Genomic DNA, 25,652 nt, shown 5'->3' on the forward strand with positions numbered 1-25,652 from the left:
CACGATTTCACAAAGAAACAAATATTGAACAAAAGGCGAGAACTTTGCGGATAACAGTGTCAATAGCTTCTGAAACAATTGTCATGTACTTTCACAAGAGACTGGTAGAAGACAAAAAAAAAATGAGGTGGTTAACAAAGAAGGAAAAATGACCAATGCATTTCTTGCATGATATGGGAACACGGCAGCTTTAGGCATAAGATTATAGAGCAGCGAAGAATACAAGCGAATTATTCAATCTTAACTAGTAATAATGAAGAAAGCATTGAACAGCAGAGACGGGGGGCATATATGGATCTTCAAGCCTGAGGTTTCTCCCATTTGAGGGGCTTCACAACCTCCCAGGTGAAGTCTGGGTCGTCCCTTCCAAAATGCCCATAAGCAGCTGTCTTCAAGAAGCGGCCATTGCCACCCCTCTTAAGATCCAGGTTAATGGTCATCATTCCAGGCCTGAAGTCAAAAGTCTCTTTCACAATATTGAGGATCTCCTTGTCAGGAATCTTTCCAGTGCCGTAAGTGTCCACAAAGACTGACAAAGGCTCAGGAACACCGATAGCATAGGAGACCTGCACAATGCACCTACGAGCAAGTCCATTTGCGACAATACTCTTGGCAGCCTGCCTGACGATGTATGCACCACTTCTGTCCACCTTGGTTGGATCTTTCCCAGAGAAAGCACCACCACCATGAGCTCCCCAGCCACCATAGGTGTCAATAATGATCTTCCGTCCAGTGAGACCTGCATCACCATGAGGACCACCAATAACAAAGCGGCCTGAGGGATTAAGGTGGAAGATGGTCTTATCATCAAGGTACTTAGCAGGGATGACGGGCTTGATGACATGCTCTTTGAGGTCGCTGGCAATCTCATCATTGGTAACAGTCTCGTCGTGCTGGGTGGAAATGAGGACAGTGTGGACACGGATTGGAACCATTGCACCGTTTTCGTTGTAGTATTCAACAGTGACCTGAGTCTTACCATCAGGCCTTAGCCAGGCGCAGGTGCCATTCTTTCTAACCTCAGTGAGGCGAGCACCGAGCTTGGTGGCAAGGACATGGCTTAGAGGCATATACTCAGGCGTCTCATCAGTTGCATAACCAAACATGTGACCTTGATCACCAGCACCAATCTCTTCTGGGCGCTTGGTAAAGTGGCCATGGACACCCTGGGCAATATCAGGGCTCTGCTGCTCAATGTTAACCAGAACCTTGCAGTTGTCGGCATCAAGACCAACATCATCTGAAACAAATCCAATGGCACGGCATGTGTCTCGGACAATCTTCTCATAATCTACCTTGGCCTTGGTGGTAATCTCTCCAAAGACCATGACCATGTTGGTCTTGGTGCATGTCTCACAGGCAACCTTGCTGTCAGGGTCCTGTTCAAGGCAGGCATCGAGCACCGCATCAGAGATCTGATCACACAACTTGTCGGGATGGCCCTCGTTGACGGATTCAGAGGTGAATAGAAAGGTCTCCATCTCGAGCTACACATAATAAGGCACACAAAAAAATATAAAATTATTAGTAATAGGCAACAACTACATAGAAAGCAAGAGCTTCCACTTCCAGTACACATAAAATAAAAATATGGTATAAAGGATAAAAGAGAAATATCTTCAAAGTGATAGAAATAATTACAAAATGAGGGGAATCTAACCTGCCTTCTCACTTATTCAAAAACAAGTAATTCTACAAAGATCACTGAGAGAGTGAACATAGAACTCACAGATTCCATAAGCACCACAAGAGCAAAGTCAATAAGAATTTATCGCCAAGGAATATATGCAGATAATAGACTCAATTTCCACATTTCAACTTGAAAACCATAATTAACTCTTCAAGATACCAATTTTTTAAATTCCAAGGTCACTTCTTCCCCCACTCACACTAAGTTATTTTGAATAATTGTTAACCGAATGTTCGTTTAGATGGAGGACCCACAGGTTGAAAACTTGATGTAATAGCTCAAATTTCACTTGACAGATCCCACAATTAAGGAATCATTACAAACTATACAAAGGCTTGTCGTGACATTCACTTTTACCATAAACTGATAAAAGCAAGCTAGTGGGGCCAGACAGACCAAAAACTTCAACTTCACAAGAACAATCACAAAAGTAAAGTATTACGGATCTACTAGATATCATCGACAGAGTATGTAAATTACATGTTGACTTGGTGTAAGAAAATTTTGATACTAACAAGAAGAGGCAAGACCAGATTCGCCAAATACATTACCAAATTCAAGTCTCAATAAACAAGATAAGAGCGGATTTGTGAGACAGAGAATCAGTAGACAAAGACAAATTTCAGCTTCCAAAGCTTAGATCTTTGAATTTCCCGGTAAGAAACCGAAAACTAACACCAATGCCATGCCACAAGTGACAAAAGAAAAACAAAATACCAATAAAAGCTCAGATCTGCCATCATTTCAGTCAAACTTATTCAAACAATAGTCTATTCAAGCCAGATCCGCCGCAAAAAAAAAAAAAAGCAGTAAAATGCGTATAACAGACCAGAAGAAAGCGGGTATCTAGAACTTTTTGAAATCATTATCAAGTTTACAAGAAACTGCAAATCTTGCAACAAAACGCAGTAATAGCAGAATTGCATGTACGAGAAAGTGTAGCGAGAGGTACCTAGAAAGGCTAGAACAGATATTTCCGTGTAGATCTGGTGCTCGAACAAGACCCAAAGCAAGCGGCACTCAAATGACTCGGCGAATTCTGGAATTCAACCCCCTCTATATATAGAAGAAGGACCCTGTTACTGGTTACCGGGCTAGGCGGTTAGTATTCCTTTTTTGGTTCAAGTTATTCAAGATCAAGAGGGTAGAGGGGGGTTCTACTGTAGTTCCGGCTGTAGCATATTTTAAGCTACATTAATTTTTTTCTAAAAAATAAATTTGTTTGTGTTTACTCTTTTTTTTTAATTATAGGGGAAGGGGATAGGGGAGATTCGAATTCGAGACTTCTATAAAATACTACACATATGAGTGTCATCTAAACTACTCGTGATTCTCTTATTTGTGTTTACTTACTTTAGGTATTAAGTGTGTATATATATATATATATTGTACGTTTATATATACATAAAATATTGTACGTTTGTATCCAACAATTCAAAATACAAATAATATATTTTAGAAGAAAAAACAAATTTTGGTGTAGTGTAGGTGTAGCTCACTCCTATCAAAAAAGGGTGTAGCTCACATCGGCTATTATAGTTAAAGTACAATAGCCTCCGATATTTGAGTGTTCGGGCACTGTTGTAATTTACCTACATTAGTCTCATCTGTCGATAATTTTGGTGGCCTTGTTTTTTTTCCTTAAAAACTTGTAAATGAGTAGAATTCAATTTAATGAATCTAATATGTAATTTGTTTGTGAAGTAAAAATTAAATTAATCGCAAGAGACGTTATTTTGAGTTTATATCAAACAATTTGAAATTGTCTTGTATTTTTTCATGTTGAATTTGGACAAAAAAAATACTACACATCTATTATTTTTAAATTTAGTGCTTTGTCATATCCACTAATTTTAATTTGGGGTTGGTAACCATGAACAATCCTTACGACTTTTCCACGTTTTTTGTACACTTTTTTTTAATGAAATTACGGGCTATTGCAGGTCATTCACCAACCCTATCCGGTAATCAGCTTGATGGCTTTAAGTGGCTGAAGAGAAGACTGAAGTGGAGGCTATAGCTCTATCAATTGAATGGATGGTCCCACTCAATGACACAATTATATGATCGTGGCAATTTCGTAAATAACATTCTTAATTATATATATAATTGCTGAATTGATTTCATACCATTAAAATGAAATAGCTAATTTTCGATTTGAAAGATTTTTGCCTTTTATAAGCAATTTAATTAATCGTTCCTTACCAATCCCTTCACAAAAAGAAAAATAAACGAGGAAAGCTGGTGTGACTTGCACTTGCGAGTGAATCATGCAACCAAATCAATTCCCACTATTCATATTCATAAAAAATAGGATGTCAAAAATATTCGTACGCGTATTCAACGTGTATCAGTATAACTCAACCAACTCATATAGATATGTCCTGTTAGTTAACAGATCGGATAATGGGTATGTGTATTTTTACAAATAGGGGCGGGTACAGAGATGGATTTATCGAAATCCAACCCGCCCTACCTGTTTATTATTAATTATTTATATATTTATAGTTTACTTTTATATATATATATATATATATATATATATCAGAAATTCTCCTATGTGGACCAAAAGTGTGGACCAAGTTTGTGGACTTGTTTTTCAACCATAGATGTGGTGGGCCCCATAATAAATGTGTGGCCCCCACTTATGTTTTGATTGATTACAACCATTGGATTTTGGTCCACAAACTTGGTCCACACTTTTGGTCCACATAGGAGAATTCCTGTATATATATATTATCTTATGTGTACTTACATTGCGCACTTAAAATACACAAATTTGTCATTCTTAAAAATTAACAACTTGTTTTGTTAAAATAAAAATATATTTGGTAATTGTACTATTATAATTCTCATGTTCATACTCATTCTTTTTTTGATAATTTGGGAAATCTCTGGTCCAACAACCACTTTTGTGACCCCTATGCAAGGCAAGGTCCAAACCCCTACTATGCAACAGGCCTCACTAGGGCAAAACCCTGTGAAGAAATTCCGTTGAGCAATATGCTTCTCATAGAAATCGAATCTTGAGCATACATATGTCTAACCTAGTCGATTGTCAACCGAGCCAACTCTCTTTGGTTCACTTGAAACACAAATCATGCTCATTCTTAATTTCATACTAAAACAAAAATTCTCATTGACACCTTACGATCAATATCACACCCATCTCACGCTCACCACATTCCAATGTAAACCAAATGTCCCTTAAATCTTCGAATTGTAAAGATTCATCCCAAATCAACTTGATCATCCATATATTTTACTTGGATGGTAAACAATCATTAGAATGGGCTATCTATATGATAGGTTAGAGGACGAGGACAAATTCTAAGGGTATAGTTTCAGACGACTTTACCTACTAATGTGTTCTTAGTTCTTACCCAAAGAACAAAAAAGAGCGTTGTTAGGCGTTGTTTGAGCTCCTTTGGACATGTATGCATATACACATAAGGCATTAAGGTGGGTTTGGTATTGACATTTGACCAAAAAAGAAAGAGTGGGTTGGTAAGTCCGAGTCACAACTCACAACATGGACAATCGACCATGGTGGTAACAGCAGATACTGCTTGTCCAAGTTAAGTATTTTAGGCGTAAATGGAGGCCATGTCAGTCAAACAAGTTTGGTTACCAACAAAAGAGAGCTGAGCCAAGCCAAGCCAAAGAGAGCTGGAGCCATCTAGCTTCATACCTAAAAAAGACCGACGTGGCAGCAACTGAGAAATTGAGGAAGTAAAAATAAAAAGGAGAAGTGGGGCAGTTGAGAGTTGATAGTAGCTAAGATAGGTGCGGTTCCCACCCAACGACAGAGACTGACAGAATAGAAAAACAAAAGCACCACGCCACAAAGACACTGATTATTACCAAACTACATGAAATTCCCAAATGTTTGGGAACCGGCACGTGGCTGTCTTACGTGGTTGGTCTGATGACATGTCAGTGAACACAGGTTGGTAGAAGTCGGAGTCGCTTGTGATTTTGGCATGTTTGTTGCCGCTTCAGACATACATACATACATATATATATATAGTAGGTATTTACTCTAATTCACACTAAGAAAGAAAGCTTGTAGTTGTGTAAGATACCAAAGAACCACCCTTTTGTATATCCCCACATCATCAACACTAGTAGTGTATTTCTATAATGAGAGCCCCATTTCCAGGTTGCAAAGCATGAAACATGGGTCCCTGACAACCCTTGCCTCCCCCCCCCTCCTTTTTGTCTCTTGTATACAAGGGGCTTTGTCGGCAAGCTTGTTGTCTATTAGAGGACAATCTTTACGCCATCTCATTTAACGATACTTGAACTCAAAAAAAGTCTTTGTTGATTGATAGGATTGCTTGATGTTGTCTTAACGATGTGGGATCTTTACGCTGTCTCATTTAACGATACTTGAACTCAAAAAAAGTCTTTGTTGATTGACAGGATTGCTTGATGTTGTCTTAACGATGTGGGATTCTAAGTCTAACATGAGTTGAAATTATCATTATCACACAAGAAGTAGCACATGTACCAGTAAGGTTGGGGGCAATATCAATACCCAATAGTATTGAAGTTGGTGATGAGAGGAGACAATAACATGTTTTGTGGACAACCACCTTGATCGATTTGATCAAAACATTGATCATTGTAGTGGAGCATTGTTCGCTCATGCACATGCTCTCCAGCACTTGTAGTTGCTGCCTAAACGTACTGATCGAGACAAAAAGAAAAATAATATGGGTATCTCTCTGCACAATTGCACATGCTTATGCTTCCTCCACTAATTTAGAGAATCGCAGTAAAATTTAACTCTGTATCTCCCTTTGACTACTCTGCATTTGGCTCTTACCCAGATCACATCCATAACCACAATGAGAATAAAATAAAGTGGCTGATCAAGCTGTGTAAAATTGTAGATACAAATAGGACCACATGAATCAGCAAATCCCATAATGATCTGAAGATAATCCATCAAAGCTTTCACTGATTGGCTGGGAAAGTGAGTAGGATTTTTGAGTCCATGTCATCACCTCCTGAACCAATGAAGATGAAGGAGCAGATCCACATGGATAGGAATGTGGACCTAACCAGACCATTTATAAGAGAAACCATCAACTCCCAATACATTCAGTACTCATCAAACAACACATTCACTGAACAGCAGCACCTACAGCCTCAAGACATGGCAACTGTTACTTTCTCATCTACAATCACAGGCAAAGTCATTCATTCGAATGCACAAAAGGAATTTCTATCAGCAATCCCCAGTAGCAAAGGTAGAATCTCAATGAGGAAGATAGCAGGAAAGGTAGCTGCCTCCTCTGGAAGCCCCTGGCCGAGTAAAGTACCTCGGACCTTTCTCTGGTGAACCTCCATCTTACCTTACTGGAGAGTTCCCTGGTGATTATGGGTGGGACACTGCAGGTCTATCAGCTGACCCAGAAACCTTTGCCAAGAACAGGGAGCTCGAGGTTCTTCATTGCAGGTGGGCAATGCTTGGAGCTCTGGGATGTGTCTTCCCAGACCTCCTTGCCAGGAATGGGGTTAAGTTTGGTGAGGCAATATGGTTCAAGGCTGGTGCTCAAATCTTCAGTGAGGGTGGCTTAGACTATCTGGGGAACCCCAGTCTAATCCATGCTCAAAGCATTTTAGCCATCTGGGCCACTCAGGTTATCCTCATGGGAGCCGTTGAGGGTTACCGCATTGCAGGAGGACCTCTAGGAGAGGTCACTGACCCTCTGTACCCAGGTGGCAGCTTCGACCCCTTGGGGCTTGCTGATGACCCTGAAGCATTTGCAGAGCTTAAGGTGAAAGAGATTAAAAATGGACGCCTTGCCATGTTCTCTATGTTTGGTTTCTTTGTGCAAGCTATTGTTACTGGGAAGGGACCTCTAGAGAACCTAGCCGATCACCTCGCAGATCCTGTGAACAACAATGCCTGGGCTTATGCAACAAACTTCGTCCCAGGAAAGTGAGACTGGAATTTGGCAAAAAAAAAAGAAACATATGCTTATCCATCCATATGTTTGCCATGTAAAAAAGTTCTTGAAAGTTTCTACCAGAAAGATTTGGCACCAATAGTTCGGGAAAAAAAAAGAGGCAAGACTAAGCTCTTTTTAATTATACTGTTGTCACAAATTTAAAAAATCTACTGCAGTTAAAGCACACAACACTGTTTTCTCACTTCAATATGCAGTCTTGCACCCTGACAGGGAGAGGACATGACAAGAATAGTGAAAGTTTAACAGAGTTGGCACAGTTAGGATCACAAATGAACACCCAGGGAAGTAAAACATATTGACCAAAAGTGCAAAATCTCTGTGTTCCAATACCTTATAACTCTTGATCTTCAGGTTGCAATGATAAGTTCTACCATTCATCATATTATTCAAAGAGAATACTCTTGTGGATCCTGCGATGATGAAACAATTGGCATCCCTGCCAATATCTGAAATGTACACCAGAGAATTTCCAAAAACAACTTCACTGGCTCCTCTATATTCGTCAGGTTGCAGAAAAGTCAACCATTTGCATCCCTCTTCCAGCCACTGCTATCTGATAACAATTCCTGGTCACACATAAGAGAATCAAATCAATAAAAATTTATAGTGAAATGCCAAACAAGACCAGGTACAGCTGCAAATATGAGGCGTAAGTTGTTTTAGTGTAAGATGTTTTACTCACCTGTCACAAGCTCTCGCATCCAATGCTTCTGGCTCTGGTACACTAATGACTATATGAGAATGCTCAGTAACTATTCCATGCTCCCCCAGACTCCAGCATCTTATGCGCTGATCAAGACCAGTAGAAAACACCCATGTTCCATCTGTCCAAACACCTTCATAAAGTATAACTCAATGTCAATTGGCATTATCATGAATGCTTTCTTAAATAACTCTTAAGGAAGACCTTGCTAAGAAGGAAGAACTTGGACATAAATTGGCACCGTTGGCCTACAAAGATGCCAGTCATAAAGTTCGCATGAAATAAGGTCATGGATTTAAAATTGAGGAGGACAATTGCAGGACAACAGATGTGTTGACTAATTGTAAATTTATATGGTTCTCCAATTCTTATGCATGGGTACAATAAAAAACTCGCAGAACGCAGATAGTGATTAGTAACTAAAGGTGGTAGAACATGGACTACAGGGGCATTTAAAAATCAGCAACTTAGACATGCTAATTAATTTCTTCCAACGTTTTACAAAAGGGAGATCCTGAAAGTATGCAAGGGTGACTTAGAATACACAAAGTAAATTCTTCATGTCCCACATAGTTTGAAAGGGAATGTAAGAAAAAATATTGGAATATCTACAGTATTTTCAATCAAAAGTAAAATTTAGTGTTCACCTTTTATAGCAGAACTGTGAGCTGAGGCGATCTTGTCATGATGTATAAGTTTGATCCTGTAATTCTGGATCTGGTTTTGATTGAAATCTACCCGGTTCTTTATGGTTGCAGATTTAACCAATAAATTTATATTATCCGGTATCATAATCTTAGAATCTGGGACTGCTTCAAGCAGTGAAAAACCAAAGCTAAGACAGTGAAGAGCTTGATCATCACCACCACTGATTATATTGAAGAGGAAATCACTGTCAGAGCTTTGGCAGTCCAGTAAACCTGAAACGTGTAGACAATTGACACCTGACTGGTGAACATTCTTCAAAACAAACAATGGCTGCAATTCGCATATCCCTGCTGACGAATCAACAGCATCCACTCCTAATTCAAGGGAACCATTAGCCATAGCTTGAGAACAAACTGTTTCCCTAGTTTCTGCACTTTTTTGGGTTCTTGATGCTTGCTTCATAGCATGGTCTACTGAAGTGAAATTACTTCCATGCCCAGCTTTTGCTGTGACTGTAGTACCACCTGATTCTTTCTTAGAAATGCTACTAGTCAATGATCTCCACCACCGTCCACCCTGACTTCCTCTTCCTGTGCGTGGCCGTATTCGACAATCTTTGAGTTCTTCCAGTTTGAGAGTTGACAACCGCCCCACAAAAGCTTCAATGCTCTCAGTCAGATCCCAGAAAGCAATACTTCCATCAGTAGCCCCGCTAATCACAATATAAACATTTCCAGATTGGCTCTTCTCTGCAGCTCGGGCAATAAATGAGAATCAACAACTCCAAGCAGGAAAGCGATTAGCATCAGAATTCCAAAATCTATAATATAAGTACATACAAAGCTTGGACATAAGATATTAAACCAGAGGACATGCTTGACTGTAGAATTTTAGTACCGATCCACAAGGAAAAAATGACTATTAATTACGATAAATCAGGCAGCCATCAGCAGCATAGACCAAAAATTGGAGATTGGATGATGCATGCATCATTAATATTAACACTGCATATTATCAAATTCAAGGTTTCTGGAAGTTGTGGCCTTCAAATTAACTACCTTTACCATTACATTTAACTCGAACTGCCATTATTAAAAATAATTAGTAGGTGATCCAATTTAAGAAGCACATTCAAATTATAACTCCAGCCTCCATATCTAACAGAAACATGTAGTATTACTCGTTTGGAATTCAGAGAAGGTTCCAGTAGTAACTTGAACCTTTTCAAATCACACACAGTAAGTGGTCATCCATCATTGTCGAGTGAGTAGCAACAAGTTCCATGCACATTGGTAAACTTTTGATATGAATTAGAATCACAAATTTAGCTGAGGGGATGCTAAAAAAAAAGAAGCTAAGCATAAGACCTTATCATCAAAATGATAAAATCTGTTCTTGATATGAAGGGGGTCAAAAGAGAGCACCTAACTAAGGGATAGAGAATATTAGTATGTGGGAATGCATCCAAGCTGCATTAAATTAAAGTTCAATGCTTCCAATGGTAACATTCATGTACATCAAAGTAAGAGGATTGCGTACTTTCAGAAGGCGGACAAATAGGAATGATTATATGCTGCAACGCGAAAACTGGGCATGATAGAGGAATCAACAAAGCCACATCAAACCTGACATCAGATAAGACATTGGATAAAAGTAACGTAGAACGAACTTTACAGGGTAAATGATCAAGCGAACGTAAGTTTTATTTAAGAAAACAAAGATCAACTGAAGGTAAAAAATGAGGGCCTTCATTAGTACCATAAGCGGTGAGGTAAAATGAGAGCTCGTAACGTGAGTGTAGCATCTGAACAAGCGACAACAATAAAGCATATGGTTAACCTGGAAGAGAGACAGAAAATCAGATGGCCTACAAGAAAATAAATATGTTATATTCACAGTGAACGAAAGTCCTTTATCTCACCTGGAACCAACACACTTGACAAGAAAAGCAGTTACGGCTAAGTATCTCCAGTCATCATCATGTTTACCATCTAAGTAGGTTTTTGACTCTGACTCACTCTTCTCAGTTAAAATTGATCTAGAATTTGCCTCGCTGTTTAACCCAGTACCATTTTCCATTGTGCTCCCAATTCTCTCTGTACTTTTTACTTTCCCACGTGTAGTGTTGCTTCTGGCTGGCATGTCAGAGGAAAGCCACTGGAATGACATTGATGACAACACACCAGAGGAAGGCTTACACTCAGTTCCTTGTTCATTATTTTGTTTCTCAATAAGTGATTCTTCATTATTGTCTTGCTTCCTGTCTCTTAAGAGCCAAGAAGTTAGGACCCTCTTTGCACCAACTGAAATCAGTAAGAATGGATTTTTCATTTCCCCTGAAGTAGCATTTTGTTCAATTTCCTTGTCAGACGAATTAGTCAAATCAGAAGCACTTATGTGTATCTTTGACACAGAGCATATCGATCTTACAGCTGATCCACCAATATGCTCCCCAAGCAATTTTGAAGAAGACCAACTCTCAACTCCAGAAGAATACCTAAAACAAGAATAATAAATATGAGCCAGCTGTATTATAAAAGCATTGCACTCAAGTACAATATCAACATATTTGCTTTCTTATATATAAAGGAGTTACAAGGTTTTGCAAAAGAACAAAAAAGGAAAAATTAAACTATTAGTGTTCAAACGTAATAAGCCATGGAACATATGTGCCAAGTATGTTGGAAGCACTTTCCAAGCTATACTCATGCAGTGATAGTCGAATGCCAGACCAATAAGAGTTATAGGTTTACCTAGTCAACCTCACTGTTCCATCTTCACACCCAGTTGCAACACAACTAGATTTATTTGCGTGACTCTGCCTTCCATTAGATCCAACTTGCAAATTATTGCAGATAAAGCATAAGGAATGCATCTCCCTGCCATGAAACTGCATATGCAGATTCTGGGGGAATAATCCCCTTTCACTTTCTCGTTCCCAGTGTCTACGAATATTGATGGTTTCATCCTGAAAAAAAAAAGTTCCAGTCAGCAGAAAACAAAATAGCAGAAATGAAATCATAGAAGTCTTATCACAACAAACTTTAAAATCCAGAAAACAGGAAGATATTGCAATATGCCAAATGAAATGGACTAATCATCCTTGTGGTTCTCATAATCTTTCAGAAGTTCAGTTGGTGTTTGAGTCAAATGCAGATTTGCACTCATTACAAGATATCAGAATACTCCCACTTTTGGTGCACATGTTTGGTGACAGAAGACCCAAGCACTCTATTACTCAAAATTCAGCCTTCCTAATAGCAAAGCTATAATAACTCCTTTATTAGTAGTACCACATAAAAAAAAATATTCCTCACAGTCAAGAAGCCAGATTAAAAATGCTAAAATAAGTAGAAAGAATGGGACGGTCAAGCTTTACAAATCAATTAATGAAAAGGAAAAAGAAAATTGTACTTTAACATATGCAAAGCAATTTTTCATCTCTGGTACATCACCAAGGTAACATGAGTGAGGGCGCCGCCATCCACCACAAGGAATTTGCACCACCTGTTCAAATATGCACCTTCAAGCATCAAAAGAAATACTGCAGGCAAACATCAATGTGTGTCTTGTTCAGCAAGTTCAGGGATTGTGATGGTAAGAGGTACCTTTGCCTCAGTAGTTAAGTTCCATAACATAAAATCTGCAGATGCAAAACCAGCTGCATACTTGCTGCTCCCCAAATCATCAGCAGAGTCTTTATTAGCACAGAAACGTTGAATTAAACTCAGTTCTTTCACTTGCTTCATCCCTACGAATTCCAAACTTTGGTGATCTCTGTCATATTCAAAATAACATATACAGCCATCTCCTCCGGTCTGAACCAAACACAAAATAGTGAATAACCAATGACATAAACTCATTACACACTTGTATATGTGAAGAACTAAGGCGAGGTCACAACACACAATCACATCAAAATGATGTTGTCTTGCACTTACACTTCAAAGATTCGACTTTTTGATGTTGTATATATTTTATTGGATTTCTTTAAACGAGTTGAACACCATGAGATTTTCAAATATTTGGCATGAATTATGAAGCTTTTACCAAAATTTTCAAGCAAAATATCAATCGCTTAAGTGAAAAGATTGTTAGCACTTGTCGTTTCAAGTGTGAGGCTCTATGAATCTATGGTGTACTTAATGTTGTTTTCAAAAAAATGGTGTACTGAATGTCAGGTGTGTTAGTCTGATTCAGTTGTTCATAACAGTCATGAATGAAGCTCTACAGCCATGACCACAGACAGTCCTAGAAATAAAATTACTGATTTATTGAGTAGATAGAGGGTGCACCAAACCATAGCTCAGGAGATTAGTAGAAAAATCTATGATATAAGAAGAATGCTCTTAGATATAGGCTCTTTTAGGAGAAGCTCTCTTATGTAGCCATTTCAAGATGGGAGAAAAATCTATGACATAAGAAGAATGCTCGTTGATATAGGCTCTTTTAGGAAAAGCTCTCTTATGCAGCCACTTAAGAGTTAAGACTTAAGATAGTGGAACTTAGAGTGAGAAAGAGGATACCAGGTCTCCTACCCCAAAATTCAGGAAGAGAAACAAGAAATATCTGAGACAGAGCAAAATCTTTTATACACCTAGCCATCTTCAATGACTGACATACTACATGCATTCCTCAAGAACAGCTAAGGTATGCACATGACATTATACCTCTGAATTTCAAAAATTTTGTAATGATTCAACAAATTGTGAAAAATCTCAAAACAGGCAGTTAGAATAGTAATGCATATGACTACAATAATGATGAATTCACAACAATCCCTTCTTAACAGGAAAAAAACACGTTAATCAAAAGGTATTGATTTTATGTTTGCACATTCTGACACAAGAACCCAGCCATACCGAGCATACTTCAGTCTGATTGGCGTGCAATTTAGTAACTGAAATGGAGGCAACAGTTGATATCCCATGAGCTCCTTTAAAATAAGTTAGAGGAGGTATCTTTACTTCTGACTGATCATGCGAGGCCTGCAATAGTCCCTTTGATAAAGGAAATACAATCAAATTGCCACGCAGATCCCCACAAACCAGCACCTGCATGTTCAACAACAAGGTACAACCAAACATTATAAAACATCAAATTTCAACAAATAATATTTAACTGGCTCAGCAGCCACAGTATGTTATATTAGGTCTTCAAGAGATCTGAAAATACTACAATGTTTTCACATTTAGTGCGTTCATGAATCATGATAACTTCATAAAACTTGGCACAGTCCCTTACTATCTCTCGGTGCATTATTCTCCGCATGTGAGTGAGGGAGAGACCGTGTCAGTGAGTGGGTGGGGGAGGAGGGAGGGGGGAGGGGGGGGGGAGGGAGGGGGGTAGGGAGAGGGAGAGCGAGTAAGAGAGAGAGAGAGAGTCTATATCCCTATATATAGATATTAGGGAAAAAAAAGCAGATAACATAAAACTGTCCACCCAGCACTGAAAAGCTGTTCTTATATGAAAACTGACAAGAATAAACAAAAATATCAACGGAACACTATGACATATCCTGTTTGGTTTAAATGAAGTAAAACAAATGCAGTCCACACACACTATTAACCGATATTACATAGAAAAATCCCCTCTCAAAAACATAGAACAAGAAAAATGTTCTAAAAGAAACAAAAGAAAAAGAATCAGTAGTTGATGGAATGAGATACCTCTTCGTCAACAGATGCATGTAAGCACATCACTCGTGTTCCAAAACAGGACTTGAATTCAGCAAGAAGGAACACATTGTCAAGTTTTACAATAGTGTCTACGGATAGTGAGGAGTCAAATAATCTCCACATCCTTAAAACTCCTCCAGGATCAGCAGTAAAGACGTACCTAAACAGCAAACATCATGATCTTTCAGGATCCGAGACAAATCAGGACAATATATCATCTCACGATTATGAGTGTAATGCGATTCAAAGAATACGCAAGCCAAATTGGATTTATAACTACTGGCTTCAACAACTATGTCACAATTTGGATCCTTATCCCCCCAATCCTTCAATTTATCCAGCATCATTACAACTGGATTATCATAATACATGACCTAATTACATTTCTTTTGAGCTGTTATACAAAGAGAACACAAAGAGCCCTTTTGGTTTCTGTCCAATAATCCATACAATTAATTACTACAAGCATGGAAAATTAGACAGATTGATACAATTAATTCAATCCCGTAATGAAAAGCCATTACCTATTTCCCAATGACTTGCACCAAAATGTTCCCAAGAGTTGTCGCTCTCTTCCAGCTGGCCATGTAAAGCAGCAGTTCACTTGAGGAGTGCAAGCATCAGTAACAATTTTAACCATTGTCATGTTACCTTTACCATCCCCCAGAGCAACCCAATCAATAAGATAACATGAGTCCTCAGACAAGTTTCCAGACAATAAATCCATACAAATAATGGGAACCTCCTCGCTGATCCGCACAAGTTCAGTCCATTTTATATTCTCAGTGCCTGATAATTTAACATGGTACAGATATCCAAGGTTCGTGCTAACATACAGGGTATCCTCACACGTAAACCGCAGGCAACGTACATATTCACTTTTGCTGCAACAAAAAATGTCAACAAAAGCTTTAAATACAGAGTAATAGCAATACAGTAAGTTCAAGAATTTAGAGGTCAAAGGAATGATACGGCATAAGGGCTACATAATGGATTGAGAACCCATATTTAATAAGTGCCGCATAAGTTATTCTCAACAACCAGACCAGTTTTACATCCACCACCAGTTCACAATTTAATATTACCACAACAAAACACATATATTGCATTTCAAACTTCTACTAGGACTTCAACAAGTGACAGTCAGTGCTTTTCTAAAAAATCAAATTGTTGCACATTTCCCCCAGCCTGAATGACTATTTCATGACAGGGTATTCAAGAAAACACCCCACAAAAATAATTGGTCTGATTCCATATATTTTCATTTGATCGCAGCATTATATATATAGAAGGATTTAGTCCACCTTCCTTCTCAATGCTAATAAATTTTGACAGTTGTCTTTAGAAGCTCTGATGATGCAGGTCATTACCTGTCCATGAGTCCAACACGCTCAGATGAATTTGGGATACGAATAGTAAATAGCTCTGTTCTGTCAATGAATTCCTTTGCCTCCGCATGTTCATCCACTCTCCCCCCTAAAGACGCTTGCAGTTGATACACTTTGATTGCAGAATCAAACCCAGCAGTGACAAGAAGTGAAGAATTTGGATCATACAAGCATCGCCATACACCTCTTCCTCTATTAAAAACATTAAGGAGTAAAGTACATTAAAATCTCACCTATTCCATTAAACAAGAATGCAAAGGTACTGGTTTAAAGATAAAGCAGTTTCATTTCTAGCCGCAGTCTACTAAGAAATGAGTGTAAATGTCATGATGGATCTCTTTAGGAGGCAAGTTCGCTAGTTTTACAGATACATCATACATGTAATCTTCCAAAGTTCGTGCTTCAAGGAAGGCTAAAGTTAAGGTTTTCTACTCCCAAGGACACAGATTGATAATGCTGCTGAAGGCTGAAACATGGGATGTCTAGGTTACACCATCATCATCAAAGCCTTTATCCATTTTCCAAACCACCCATGTTATGTTGGTTTTTGCCTTTTCCGTTATTATGTAGTAACAACTAATCAGTAAAACATGATAGTAGTTCAGAATTTATTGTAAACTCATCATTAAACATTTAAACCTTGAATTAAACAATCTTCAATCTCAGCTAGAAAAAGCTATATTTGCAACTTACATGTGTTCCTTGATCATTCCAATTTGTTGACCATCCAACCCCCATATACGACAAGTGCAATCCTCACCAGCAGTGACAACTAACTGAAACAAAAAAGTAATATTCTTTAATCAACTAATCCAAACATGAAATATAAGTAATGTGAAATTAAACTTAAAATAACGTTTTGGCACTTGAAAAATAGAGGAGAGAGAATAGATGTCATGGATTCTCACATCCACATAGCATGTCCTATCAAAATTTTGTTGGTCTAAGGTCATGTATTTGTTTCCACATATATAAAGGCAAAATGCTGTGAGGAAAAATAATTTTCCTCAATCGCAAAGGAAAAAAAAAGGACTTGGCCCATATAATAAAAAATGTTGGCCATGAAACTAGAGTTTTGTAGCTTCTTTTCTTATTTTTGGCTAGTTACCGGCTTTCATCGCATGATTTGAAATGTAGAGAAAAATGAAATTACTTACATACTTAATTTAGGCACGATAAACATTGCCTAATTTTTAGACTGGTCACAATCCAAGTTCTTGTTTTAATAAGAAAACATGGAACTTTATTTATGACAAACAAACATGCTCCATACGTGAAGAACAAATATATGCAGCTTACAGTATCAGAGATACAGCAGTCCCAAACCCGAGCATTGTGACCAAATAGCACATGGGCAGCAGCATGTGCCTCGCAGTCATCAGAATCATTTTGTTGAATGTGAAATGTCCATATACGAGCACTGTATTGATTAATAATCATTAAATGTAAACCGAATTACTATTCATAAACATAATAATAGTGAAATAAGGAAGGTGCAGTCCAGGAAACTTCTTTACCTACGATCATCAGATACAGAAACTAGTTTAGATCCATCGGAGGACCATACAATGCGAAATATTGAACCTTCATGTCCAGAGAGTTTATGTATATGAACAGCTCTGTATTGTTGAACTCGAAAACAGATATTGTTGGAAGATGAACTGCTCAAAAGCAAGTCCTCTTCCTTTGTAGTAGTCAATGACAATCCCCCGTGTTCAGGAACCACTTTCCAAATAATAACCTACAAAAGAACACAAAGCAGAATGCTTGAATTGGAAGCAACAATAATTTAGTATCAAGACCACCAAGTAAAATCCCGAATAAGTTTTTTTGAAAGATGTATGCTAAGTTGCTAACCTCATTATAGATAGTGCCAGAAGCAATATGGAGTTTTTCAAGATTCTCACCCCATAAACGCATGGAGTACAAAAGACACCTGTCTACAATTGAAGAAACAAATGAAAAGCTGATAAAATTTGAGCTAGATAAAGTTTCACACCAAACTTTAAAATGCCATGAAAACTAACCGGGAGATTGCACTTCAAGAATAAAACTTAAGCTAGAGACATCCCAGATTCGGACAGTGTTGTCACTACATCCTATGGCAAGAAAATCGCTTTCCTCAAGCGACGAGGTTACACAGTTCTACTACCAATGGACACAAATAAACATCTCAACAACAAAAAATCAATAAATGATACTTTCGAAGATATTATTTCAAACAAAGATAAAGCCGAAAGGTTCACCTTGAGGAAGGAAACATCCAAGACCCAGTGACTAAACTTGGGCAGAGAATGGAGCAAAACCAAACTAACACACACTCGGGATTGACTCTGAGGCTCCAATGCCATTCCAACGTCTAAATTAAACAACTTTACTCTCTTCTCGCCAAACACAGCGATTCTAAAAACAAGCCGTGATGAGTGAGAAGAGTTTGTGGAAACAAAAGAGGTACTAGAAATTCCATGCACACGAATCCCTTGAAACACACAAAAGGACTGTATCAAAGTTCCCGCCGCAAGGTCATAGAGCAGTAATTGAGAACCAGAACCTGTTTGAGACAAAGAAGGCCATAGTACATAACGATTACCAAACTGGCAATGGTGTTCTTTAGATGCAAAGATGTGAAGTTTCAATGTATTACAGAACAAAATTGAAACCAAGAGAAACGAATTCATAAATTGTTACCCGCGAAGAGGAAAGGAAAAGAAGAGATGTGAGAGGGTAAGCGGAGAAAACAGAGGGCGGAAACTTCTCCCAAGTATTGCCCACTCTGTAAGCGCCACCGTTCTGTCGCCATGGCTTCAAAAGCTTCTACCGTGTTTGGATAATTGGATTCCCTATTGTCACCCTTCAGTTTTTTGCTTCGTTCACAATCCCGATCGTTCAGGGAAAGAAAAGGGTTTTACCGCTTACGGCGTTCCCTCAAAAGAAGAAAAGGGTTTTACGGCCTACCTAAATTTGATTCTGGCGTAGCCCGGCCCGGAATAATTTCACAAGCCTTGGCCACGTAAGGCCCAAAAAAGATCAGGCCTAACCTATATTTGATTAAGGCCGTAGCCCATAGTTGGCGAGCGCAACCGAGCTTGACTTGGGCCGACCGCAGAATAAAGAAGAGCAACTGAAACTGGACTAAAAATGATTAAAAACCTGATTTGAATCAGGCCTACGGCCCATGGTCAACCAGCCTAACTGAAACTGGGCTTGGGCTGGCCACAAAAAGTAAAGAACAATAAATCGGAGCTAAAATCCTGCGGTGAACGTGGATCGAACGGGTGACTGCCAGATTTTCAGTCTGGCGCTCTCCCAACTGAGCTATCCCCGCCGTATCGTTGGTGATTGTTAAATATTTTTAGTCTGAGCATTTTCTATATCTACTTCAACGGATTCTTTGCATGAATCCTTTAAGAGGATGGTTTTCTGTACAGGTGCTACAGCAGTGAAAAAACCTTTGGATATATCAGTATGGATCTCTGAGCTCTGAACTATGTATAGTTGAAGATCCAATCCTGCAACACCTCCTTCCCAAGATGAATCAATGGTTAAAGTCAGCCGCCTTCTGTTGTGAGATGATATTATATATGCGGTCGATCCTTAGTCCTTTTAATTACTTGTCATCTAGCTCATTCTATTACTCTTACAAAGGAAGGGAAGAAATCAGGCCTTCACTTCTCCTAAATGGTTCAAATTTCTACACTTTCACTCAAATTTCCAACGGAATGAGAAGGCTCCTGTGGTTGCCTCATTCAAGCTACACTGCAATCAGACCATCACTTCTCCTAAATAGTTCGGAACACGACACTAATACAGCCTTCATTCAGCAAAATAACAAACAAACTCGGGGACAAAGGACACTCAATGAGCCTTCAAGTTATCAAGAGAGAAAACAATAGTCTTGGCCTCCCAAGAACCCTAGTAGGCCATCCTCCCAAAGTGCCAATTCCAAATTGGCAACAAGATTATCGAGTTCAATTTAGTTTGAGAATACATAAATAACAAGATAGAAAACAACCAGGAAACACGCTACAGAAGCATAATTATCAAATCAAAAACATTTTAATTTGTTATATACTTGATAACGCAGTATTTTATGAACACCTGCCTCCCAAATAAAGAAACTAAAAAGGGATGAACATGCTCCATTCGCCCCATCTGAAGTTTGCAGCTTTCATACAACTCCCACCTTAAATGATAAAAACCAAGAGTCTACGCCGGTATATGATTTGCAGAGTAATAACTACAGCAACAAGGGGAAAATTTCTCATCCATAGCCACTCAACCATGAAATCTCACCAAAACACGACAATCCAGCAAAGTTCTACACGTCATCACCTAGAGAGGAGCTCATGACTTCCGCCATTCCGCCAAAACTTTGCTATGCATTCATGATACCTGCCAAAACTCAAAACATTCTAGTAAAGTTCTACACATCAGCTAGAGAAGAGCTTCTGACCTCCGCCCTTCTTCTGCCAAACACCTCGAGCAGGCATCCCAATAGGGTTTTCACCGCCATTGGAATCAGGATCTGGATCAGGGTTAGAATTTTTGAGATCTAAAGCTGCAGCCACAGAACCATCACCTAGCCTCATTCTGTGGAACTTTGAGGTTTTCTTTTGTGGCTTACCCCCACCACTCACATTTTTATTTGATCCACCACCAACAAATGTTGAATCATTTTGGCCCCTATTAGCTGAACCATGCTCTAACTGGTGCCCATCAACCATCACTTTTGATTTGCCTTTGGTGGTACGGTAACCATCTTTTGATAGTACCTCCACCTCTTCTTCGATAGACTTGTTACCCAACTGCAGTTTCCGGGCAGTACTTATAATGCTATCTGCTAATGCATCCTTGGAATTACTGATGTCAGCGTCTAAGTTCTTCCCCTTGCCTTTCTTAGAGTTACTACTGTCGTCCAGCTGGGTACCACTGCTTTGGCCCCTCCCATTTGCTTGCAGACCATTGCTTTGCAAACTGGCATTGTAGGCATCAACCAGCTCTTTCCGCTTCTGAACATCTGGACAAAGCATGGCCAACTCAATAACAAGATGTGACAAACTATGCTGCTGCACATAATTGAGATATCTTCCAGTGTCCACCGTACCCTGACGATACCGTCCAGATATTTCCTTGAATGCAGTGTACTTATCTTCATCATATTCAAGAGCAGCACGTATCTTTTCAACCAAAGATTTGTTAGCTGTATGAACATCTTCCACCTTCGGCAAAGCCTGACTAACTGGGGGCATCTTGTGTATCTGCGTTGCTGAAACTGGAGGAAAATCAGAAACAAATGGTAACAATGGTTCATTATCTGAAAGATTAGGGGCCGATGCAGAGTGGCTGATCTTTCCAGTATTGCCCAACTTAAATGAAGAATTAGATGATGGAAGTCCATGAATCATTGTGGGTCGAACTTGAGATTGAGCCTGAGGCAGAACAGAACCTGCATAACTAGCAAGTGCAGGTCCACTAGAAGAACTTTGAGATGTGGCAGGTCTAATATTGGCTGTAGGTCTATGTTGTGTTGAACTACTCGATTGTAGTCCAGGCCAACGGCTTACTTCAGGCAATGCCTGACTTGAATAGAGAACAGTAGCTTTCCGATTGTTTTGTCGGCGGAGGTTTGCCGCCATTGTATTAACAGGCAAACGTTCAGAATCCTGTTTGGATTTTTCATGATTGCTGCTGCTGTTACCTACCGCCAAGGGAGGAAATAAAGATTCTCCCAAAGGTACACCCCTAGAGCTTTGCCCCAAGGCTTGACGATATCTTGAAGGTTGTTCAGAATCTGTTGTGGTCAATGATTCAAAAGGCTGCACGATAGGATCAACAATAGACACATCTCTGTTATCATGGACTGACTGTGCACCAAATGATGACACAGGGTCACGGGCTGTGCCATCTGGGTTAGCCGTCTCTAAACTAGCTTGTATGGCCATGGAAACTTGATTGTCAGATGGATCGCGGTGAAACGACCGACCTCCTCCCCGACGACGGTCTTGTTCAATACTTTGACGGTACCGAAAGCTAGTTGGTATCTGGCACATGAAAGTATAAAGAAAAATGTCAGAGCGTAAAAATATTTGTTAACCATAGAAAGAACATTTATCATAACTGAACCAAAAGTTCTAAAATGAAATTAACTTAGGAATGTATTACATGCCTGGAGAACAGCATTACGCTTAGAACGAGACATGCGACCTCCATGTTCAATTGCATTATGCCTCTGAAGACAAAGGCAGAATTACAGTTAGCAATTTGTTAATTATGCTCCAGAGTGCAGGAAACAGACAATCAAATTGACATGTTTATACAAGGAATATGAGAAGTACGCAAGAAACATTGAGCTCCAAAATTAACCTTAATTTCTGCTTCGGTTGGGAAGACAATAAACTTCTTGGCAAGACAGGCCTCATCTTCACAAATAAAATGCTCTCTGCGGAAGTGCATCTGTGAGAAATAACTTTCATCTGTTTATACATATATTTTGAATTTGAAAAATATCACAAAGGAAATATCAAATTTTGAGGGAGAAATGTCAGAGTAAAGAAAGAATGTCTTGCCTCGAGGTCATCATAATTCTTGTAGTACTCGTACTGTCCCGGATGCTGCCTGCGATGATCATTAAATGGTAAAATTTTGAAGAAAAATTAAAATGCATCTTAAGAATGCAGTCATTGTTATTGAATCATTTATTACCTCTGACATATATGACATGTATAGTGCTCTGTAGACATATGCATATACAACTCATTATCCCCGTAAAATGGAGTTCTACAGAATTCACACATAGGATGTCCAGTGAAGCCACCTCGTTCACTCTCACTACCATCGACATCAGAATCGCCTGTGCTTATATGTTGATTCAATTGTGATCTAGAATACAGCTTTTGTTCACAAATAAATACCTGAATCATTTAGCAGGAGGAGGTTCAGTAATCATGCAGTAGGTCGTAAAAGAAGAAGAAATAGATAGCCACTCCCCAACATAGATTCAATTAATTCCAAGGAAAGGAAAAAGGATTACACAAAGCAGAGAAGAAAAATATAGCTTTATTGTTACAACCGCAAGACTCCAAGTGCAAAAGGCAAGATCAACACATTTCCCATTGAAATTGGTTGATGAGACCAATTTATTATGAAAAAGATGCAGCTCACGTCTCATCAGCCATCCCGATATCAAAAGGAAAATGTAAGCCCTAACAATATAACTAGCTCAAGACTCAAATTGACCTTCCCCATTCAACCACTCACAGAACATGCAAAAAATAAAACTGATAACAGGTACTACATAGAATTTTATACAAAAAGAACCTCACCTTCCGTCCTTCCAAACACAGACCACACATCACCAACTTGTGCCGATGAAATAGATGACCCTTCAACTGCTCAATGTTCTTAAACCTCCCCCTACGCTTTGAAACATCATTTGGTTGATCGTCCATCTTGTCACACTCACTACATGACAATCGGCACATTGCCTTGATCATCTTATAGTGGTCCACATCATCAAAAAATGCTTGTGTATCTTCATGGTACCAGTAGGATCCCACTTGTCCCTCCCTTACTTCAAATGGCAATACTGAAAAGTCATTTATCATCCTAGTATAATCACCTAAAGCCTGCAAAAAGCATCAGAAACACAGGAAGTGAATATGAACCACAAACAAACATCTATTAGCATGAAGAATAGAAAGCAATAGAAAAGGTCATAGAGAATTGATGCTTTAGAAGCTTTTGCAACCCAGGAAAATGCAACCAGCACCCATCTGGCAGTATTTCATATTAGTAACAGGGATGTAAGTTTATGTTTTTTTTCTATTATTCCTCCTCTTTTATATAAAACTATCATGAATGCAAACAACTTGTACCTTTGTATTGAAGTAAATTCAACCAAATACACAAACGGAGTTACCTAGCAACTACATATGGACATTGAAAGCCATAAAATACCTTTCTGCATCAAAATAAAGCTTCAAATAAAAACTCATTCAAGTCCATATTCAGATTGAATGATGAATGGAAACACATAAATGATCCTCTTCCAGCACTACACGTACTTGAAATCCAATATAGTTATAGCCTTAACGTGCTACATTGAGCACATAGTAACCATATGGATATCAAAAATTCCACTGCCCGATTAAATTAATCCATCCTATCAATCCCACAATCCGACATGAATTCCAATACAAATTCCACAGATTCAAACAGTCCATTCACAAATTGAAAAAAAGAAGAAAAACCAACATCAATTCAAGAGCTATGGCTTTAGTACTGCAAAAAAGAGGAAAACCTAATACCTTGGTGATGAATACGACGGAGGATTCGGTCTTACAAATACAGCAGCGGCGGTCGTCGCAGATAAAACGGAGGCGAGCCACGCAGGTCGAGCATACATCCCGATGCCCGCAGGCCCCATAGGCCACCCACTCCAAGGTCTCCGCACACACGGCACAACTGTCATCCATACCTTAATATCTCCTTTTTTTTTCCCCACTCTCTAATAAATCTCCCTGTGATCGACGAAAGACCTGATCGGAGAGACAATGTTAACTAGAGAGGAAAAGGCTATTAGCTAGGGTTTACAGAAATCGAACAGACCAAGAAAAATCAAAAGCCACGCACCGATACAATTTATAAGGTTCCCGGGACGAGAAGAATCGGGTAAATAAAAACTCGGATTTACGGCACGTCCGATGGTCGTTGGGAGTTGGGTCGGTGATGGTATCAATTTTGGCATTTATTTTATTCCCTTATTTTTAATATAACCCGCACTATTTTTTTAGAATAAAAAAATTATTATAAAGTCAAATAAATTGGTCAATGTCGAAAGGCGTACACAAATATTGACTGCAATAATATTTGCCATCTTATTATTTAGTTTTTGTTTTTTTTTTTAAACTTATTGGCTGCTACCAATTTCCCAAAAACTTGTTTCCCAAGTATTCACGAAAATTCAGTGCAGACCAGCTTTTTGAAGGGTTGATTGGGCTGCTCATGATAAGCTGAAAACAAAGTAGAGGTGATTGTTCTTGATAACTTGCCATCGTGGACTAGACTTTCGGGCACATATGTAGATTCTCGGGCTTTGTAAGTCCAGGACGGGTAAGCTAAATTTTGGGTCAATAAGTTTAGGAAAAAGCCTAATTGATTATATGGAAGTGAGCTTATCCAAATAAATCACTCGGGGAGACCAAGCTATATACCAGGCCATAAAACATAATGACCAATATGCGTATGCATGCAAATCCTGCTAACTTCTATATGGCAATATCCAATACTTGCTATGCAATGTAATGTTTCTAGTTTCCCATTAATGTTGTTTTATAATGCAGGGATGTGTGCAACACCAGCAGACTCAATTTATTTACGACCCGTGCATGTTCTATTTCACTCTCGATGGGGTTCTTTTTTATATGATCAAGCTCATTCACTCAAAACATGAGCCAAAATGATATATATGAATACAATCTGGGAAAAAATGGTATGCTTTGATCAAATCATAGGGTAAATCAGATAGAAATTGAAGTTTAAGGAAGAAGAATAAACATGAAA

At 38.8% G+C, this 25,652-nt stretch overlaps 3 protein-coding genes and 1 pseudogene across 5 annotated transcripts; 1 reads left to right on the forward strand and 3 right to left on the reverse strand.

The window, feature by feature from the left end:
- Positions 1 to 63: 63 nt before the first annotated feature.
- LOC119984030 (S-adenosylmethionine synthase 1) lies at positions 64 to 2,797 on the reverse strand. Its single transcript, XM_038827782.1, has 2 exons — positions 2,643 to 2,797; positions 64 to 1,487 (listed from the first exon to the last, which is right to left on the reverse strand). Exon 2 carries the CDS (start codon positions 1,479 to 1,481, stop codon positions 300 to 302), a length of 1,182 nt encoding a protein of 393 aa, XP_038683710.1. The 5' UTR covers positions 1,482 to 1,487; positions 2,643 to 2,797; the 3' UTR covers positions 64 to 299.
- Positions 2,798 to 6,162: 3,365 nt separating this feature from the next.
- Positions 6,163 to 7,647, forward strand: LOC119984212 (annotated as a pseudogene).
- Positions 7,648 to 7,761: 114 nt separating this feature from the next.
- Positions 7,762 to 18,939, reverse strand: LOC119984211. Of its 3 annotated transcripts, none has more exons than XM_038828054.1 (20): positions 18,780 to 18,939; positions 18,338 to 18,642; positions 18,119 to 18,236; positions 17,949 to 18,031; positions 17,609 to 17,832; positions 17,391 to 17,511; positions 16,785 to 16,867; positions 16,074 to 16,283; positions 15,228 to 15,587; positions 14,695 to 14,863; positions 13,888 to 14,079; positions 12,634 to 12,843; positions 12,440 to 12,532; positions 11,779 to 11,993; positions 10,947 to 11,522; positions 10,784 to 10,864; positions 10,565 to 10,650; positions 9,025 to 9,774; positions 8,357 to 8,510; positions 7,762 to 8,240 (listed from the first exon to the last, which is right to left on the reverse strand). In XM_038828054.1, exons 1-20 carry the CDS (start codon positions 18,889 to 18,891, stop codon positions 8,177 to 8,179), a joined length of 4,206 nt encoding a protein of 1,401 aa, XP_038683982.1. In that variant the 5' UTR covers positions 18,892 to 18,939; the 3' UTR covers positions 7,762 to 8,176. The 3 variants fall into 3 exon arrangements, with proteins under 3 accessions (XP_038683982.1, XP_038683980.1, XP_038683981.1); XM_038828052.1 differs by having other exon boundaries at positions 9,025 to 9,780; XM_038828053.1 differs by lacking the exons at positions 18,338 to 18,642; positions 18,780 to 18,939 and having other exon boundaries at positions 9,025 to 9,780; positions 17,949 to 18,027; positions 18,119 to 18,244.
- A 993-nt stretch (positions 18,940 to 19,932) lies between these two features.
- Positions 19,933 to 24,806, reverse strand: LOC119984183 (E3 ubiquitin-protein ligase ZNF598-like). The gene is made up of 7 exons (XM_038828011.1): positions 24,398 to 24,806; positions 23,414 to 23,716; positions 22,794 to 23,002; positions 22,658 to 22,706; positions 22,455 to 22,544; positions 22,258 to 22,320; positions 19,933 to 22,132 (listed from the first exon to the last, which is right to left on the reverse strand). Exons 1-7 carry the CDS (start codon positions 24,563 to 24,565, stop codon positions 20,522 to 20,524), a joined length of 2,493 nt encoding a protein of 830 aa, XP_038683939.1. The 5' UTR covers positions 24,566 to 24,806; the 3' UTR covers positions 19,933 to 20,521.
- Between the last annotated feature and the right edge of the window lie 846 nt (positions 24,807 to 25,652).

The sequence above is a fragment of the Tripterygium wilfordii genome, chromosome 18 (genome assembly GCF_013401445.1).
Source record: "Tripterygium wilfordii isolate XIE 37 chromosome 18, ASM1340144v1, whole genome shotgun sequence".
In the NCBI taxonomy this organism is placed as follows: domain Eukaryota; kingdom Viridiplantae; phylum Streptophyta; class Magnoliopsida; order Celastrales; family Celastraceae; genus Tripterygium; species Tripterygium wilfordii.

Bases quoted from the DNA above. Each gene is read 5' to 3' on its own strand.
- LOC119984030 (XM_038827782.1), bottom strand. From the start codon at position 1,481: ATGGAGACCTTTCTATTCACCTCTGAATCCGTCAACGAGGGCCATCCC.
- LOC119984211 (XM_038828052.1), bottom strand. From the start codon at position 18,891: ATGGCGACAGAACGGTGGCGCTTACAGAGTGGGCAATACTTGGGAGAA. The intron at 12,844-13,887 runs GTATGGCTGGGT...TGTTTGGTTCAG, and splicing joins ATCAGACTGAAGTATGCTCG to ACCGGAGGAGATGGCTGTAT. The intron at 10,651-10,783 runs GTACTAATGAAG...ATCTGATGTCAG, and splicing joins ATTTTACCTCACCGCTTATG to GTTTGATGTGGCTTTGTTGA.
- LOC119984183 (XM_038828011.1), bottom strand. From the start codon at position 24,565: ATGGATGACAGTTGTGCCGTGTGTGCGGAGACCTTGGAGTGGGTGGCC. The intron at 23,003-23,413 runs GTGAGGTTCTTT...TAAATGATTCAG, and splicing joins TGTGTTTGGAAGGACGGAAG to GTATTTATTTGTGAACAAAA. The intron at 22,545-22,657 runs GCAAGACATTCT...TATTTCTCACAG, and splicing joins AGAATTATGATGACCTCGAG to ATGCACTTCCGCAGAGAGCA.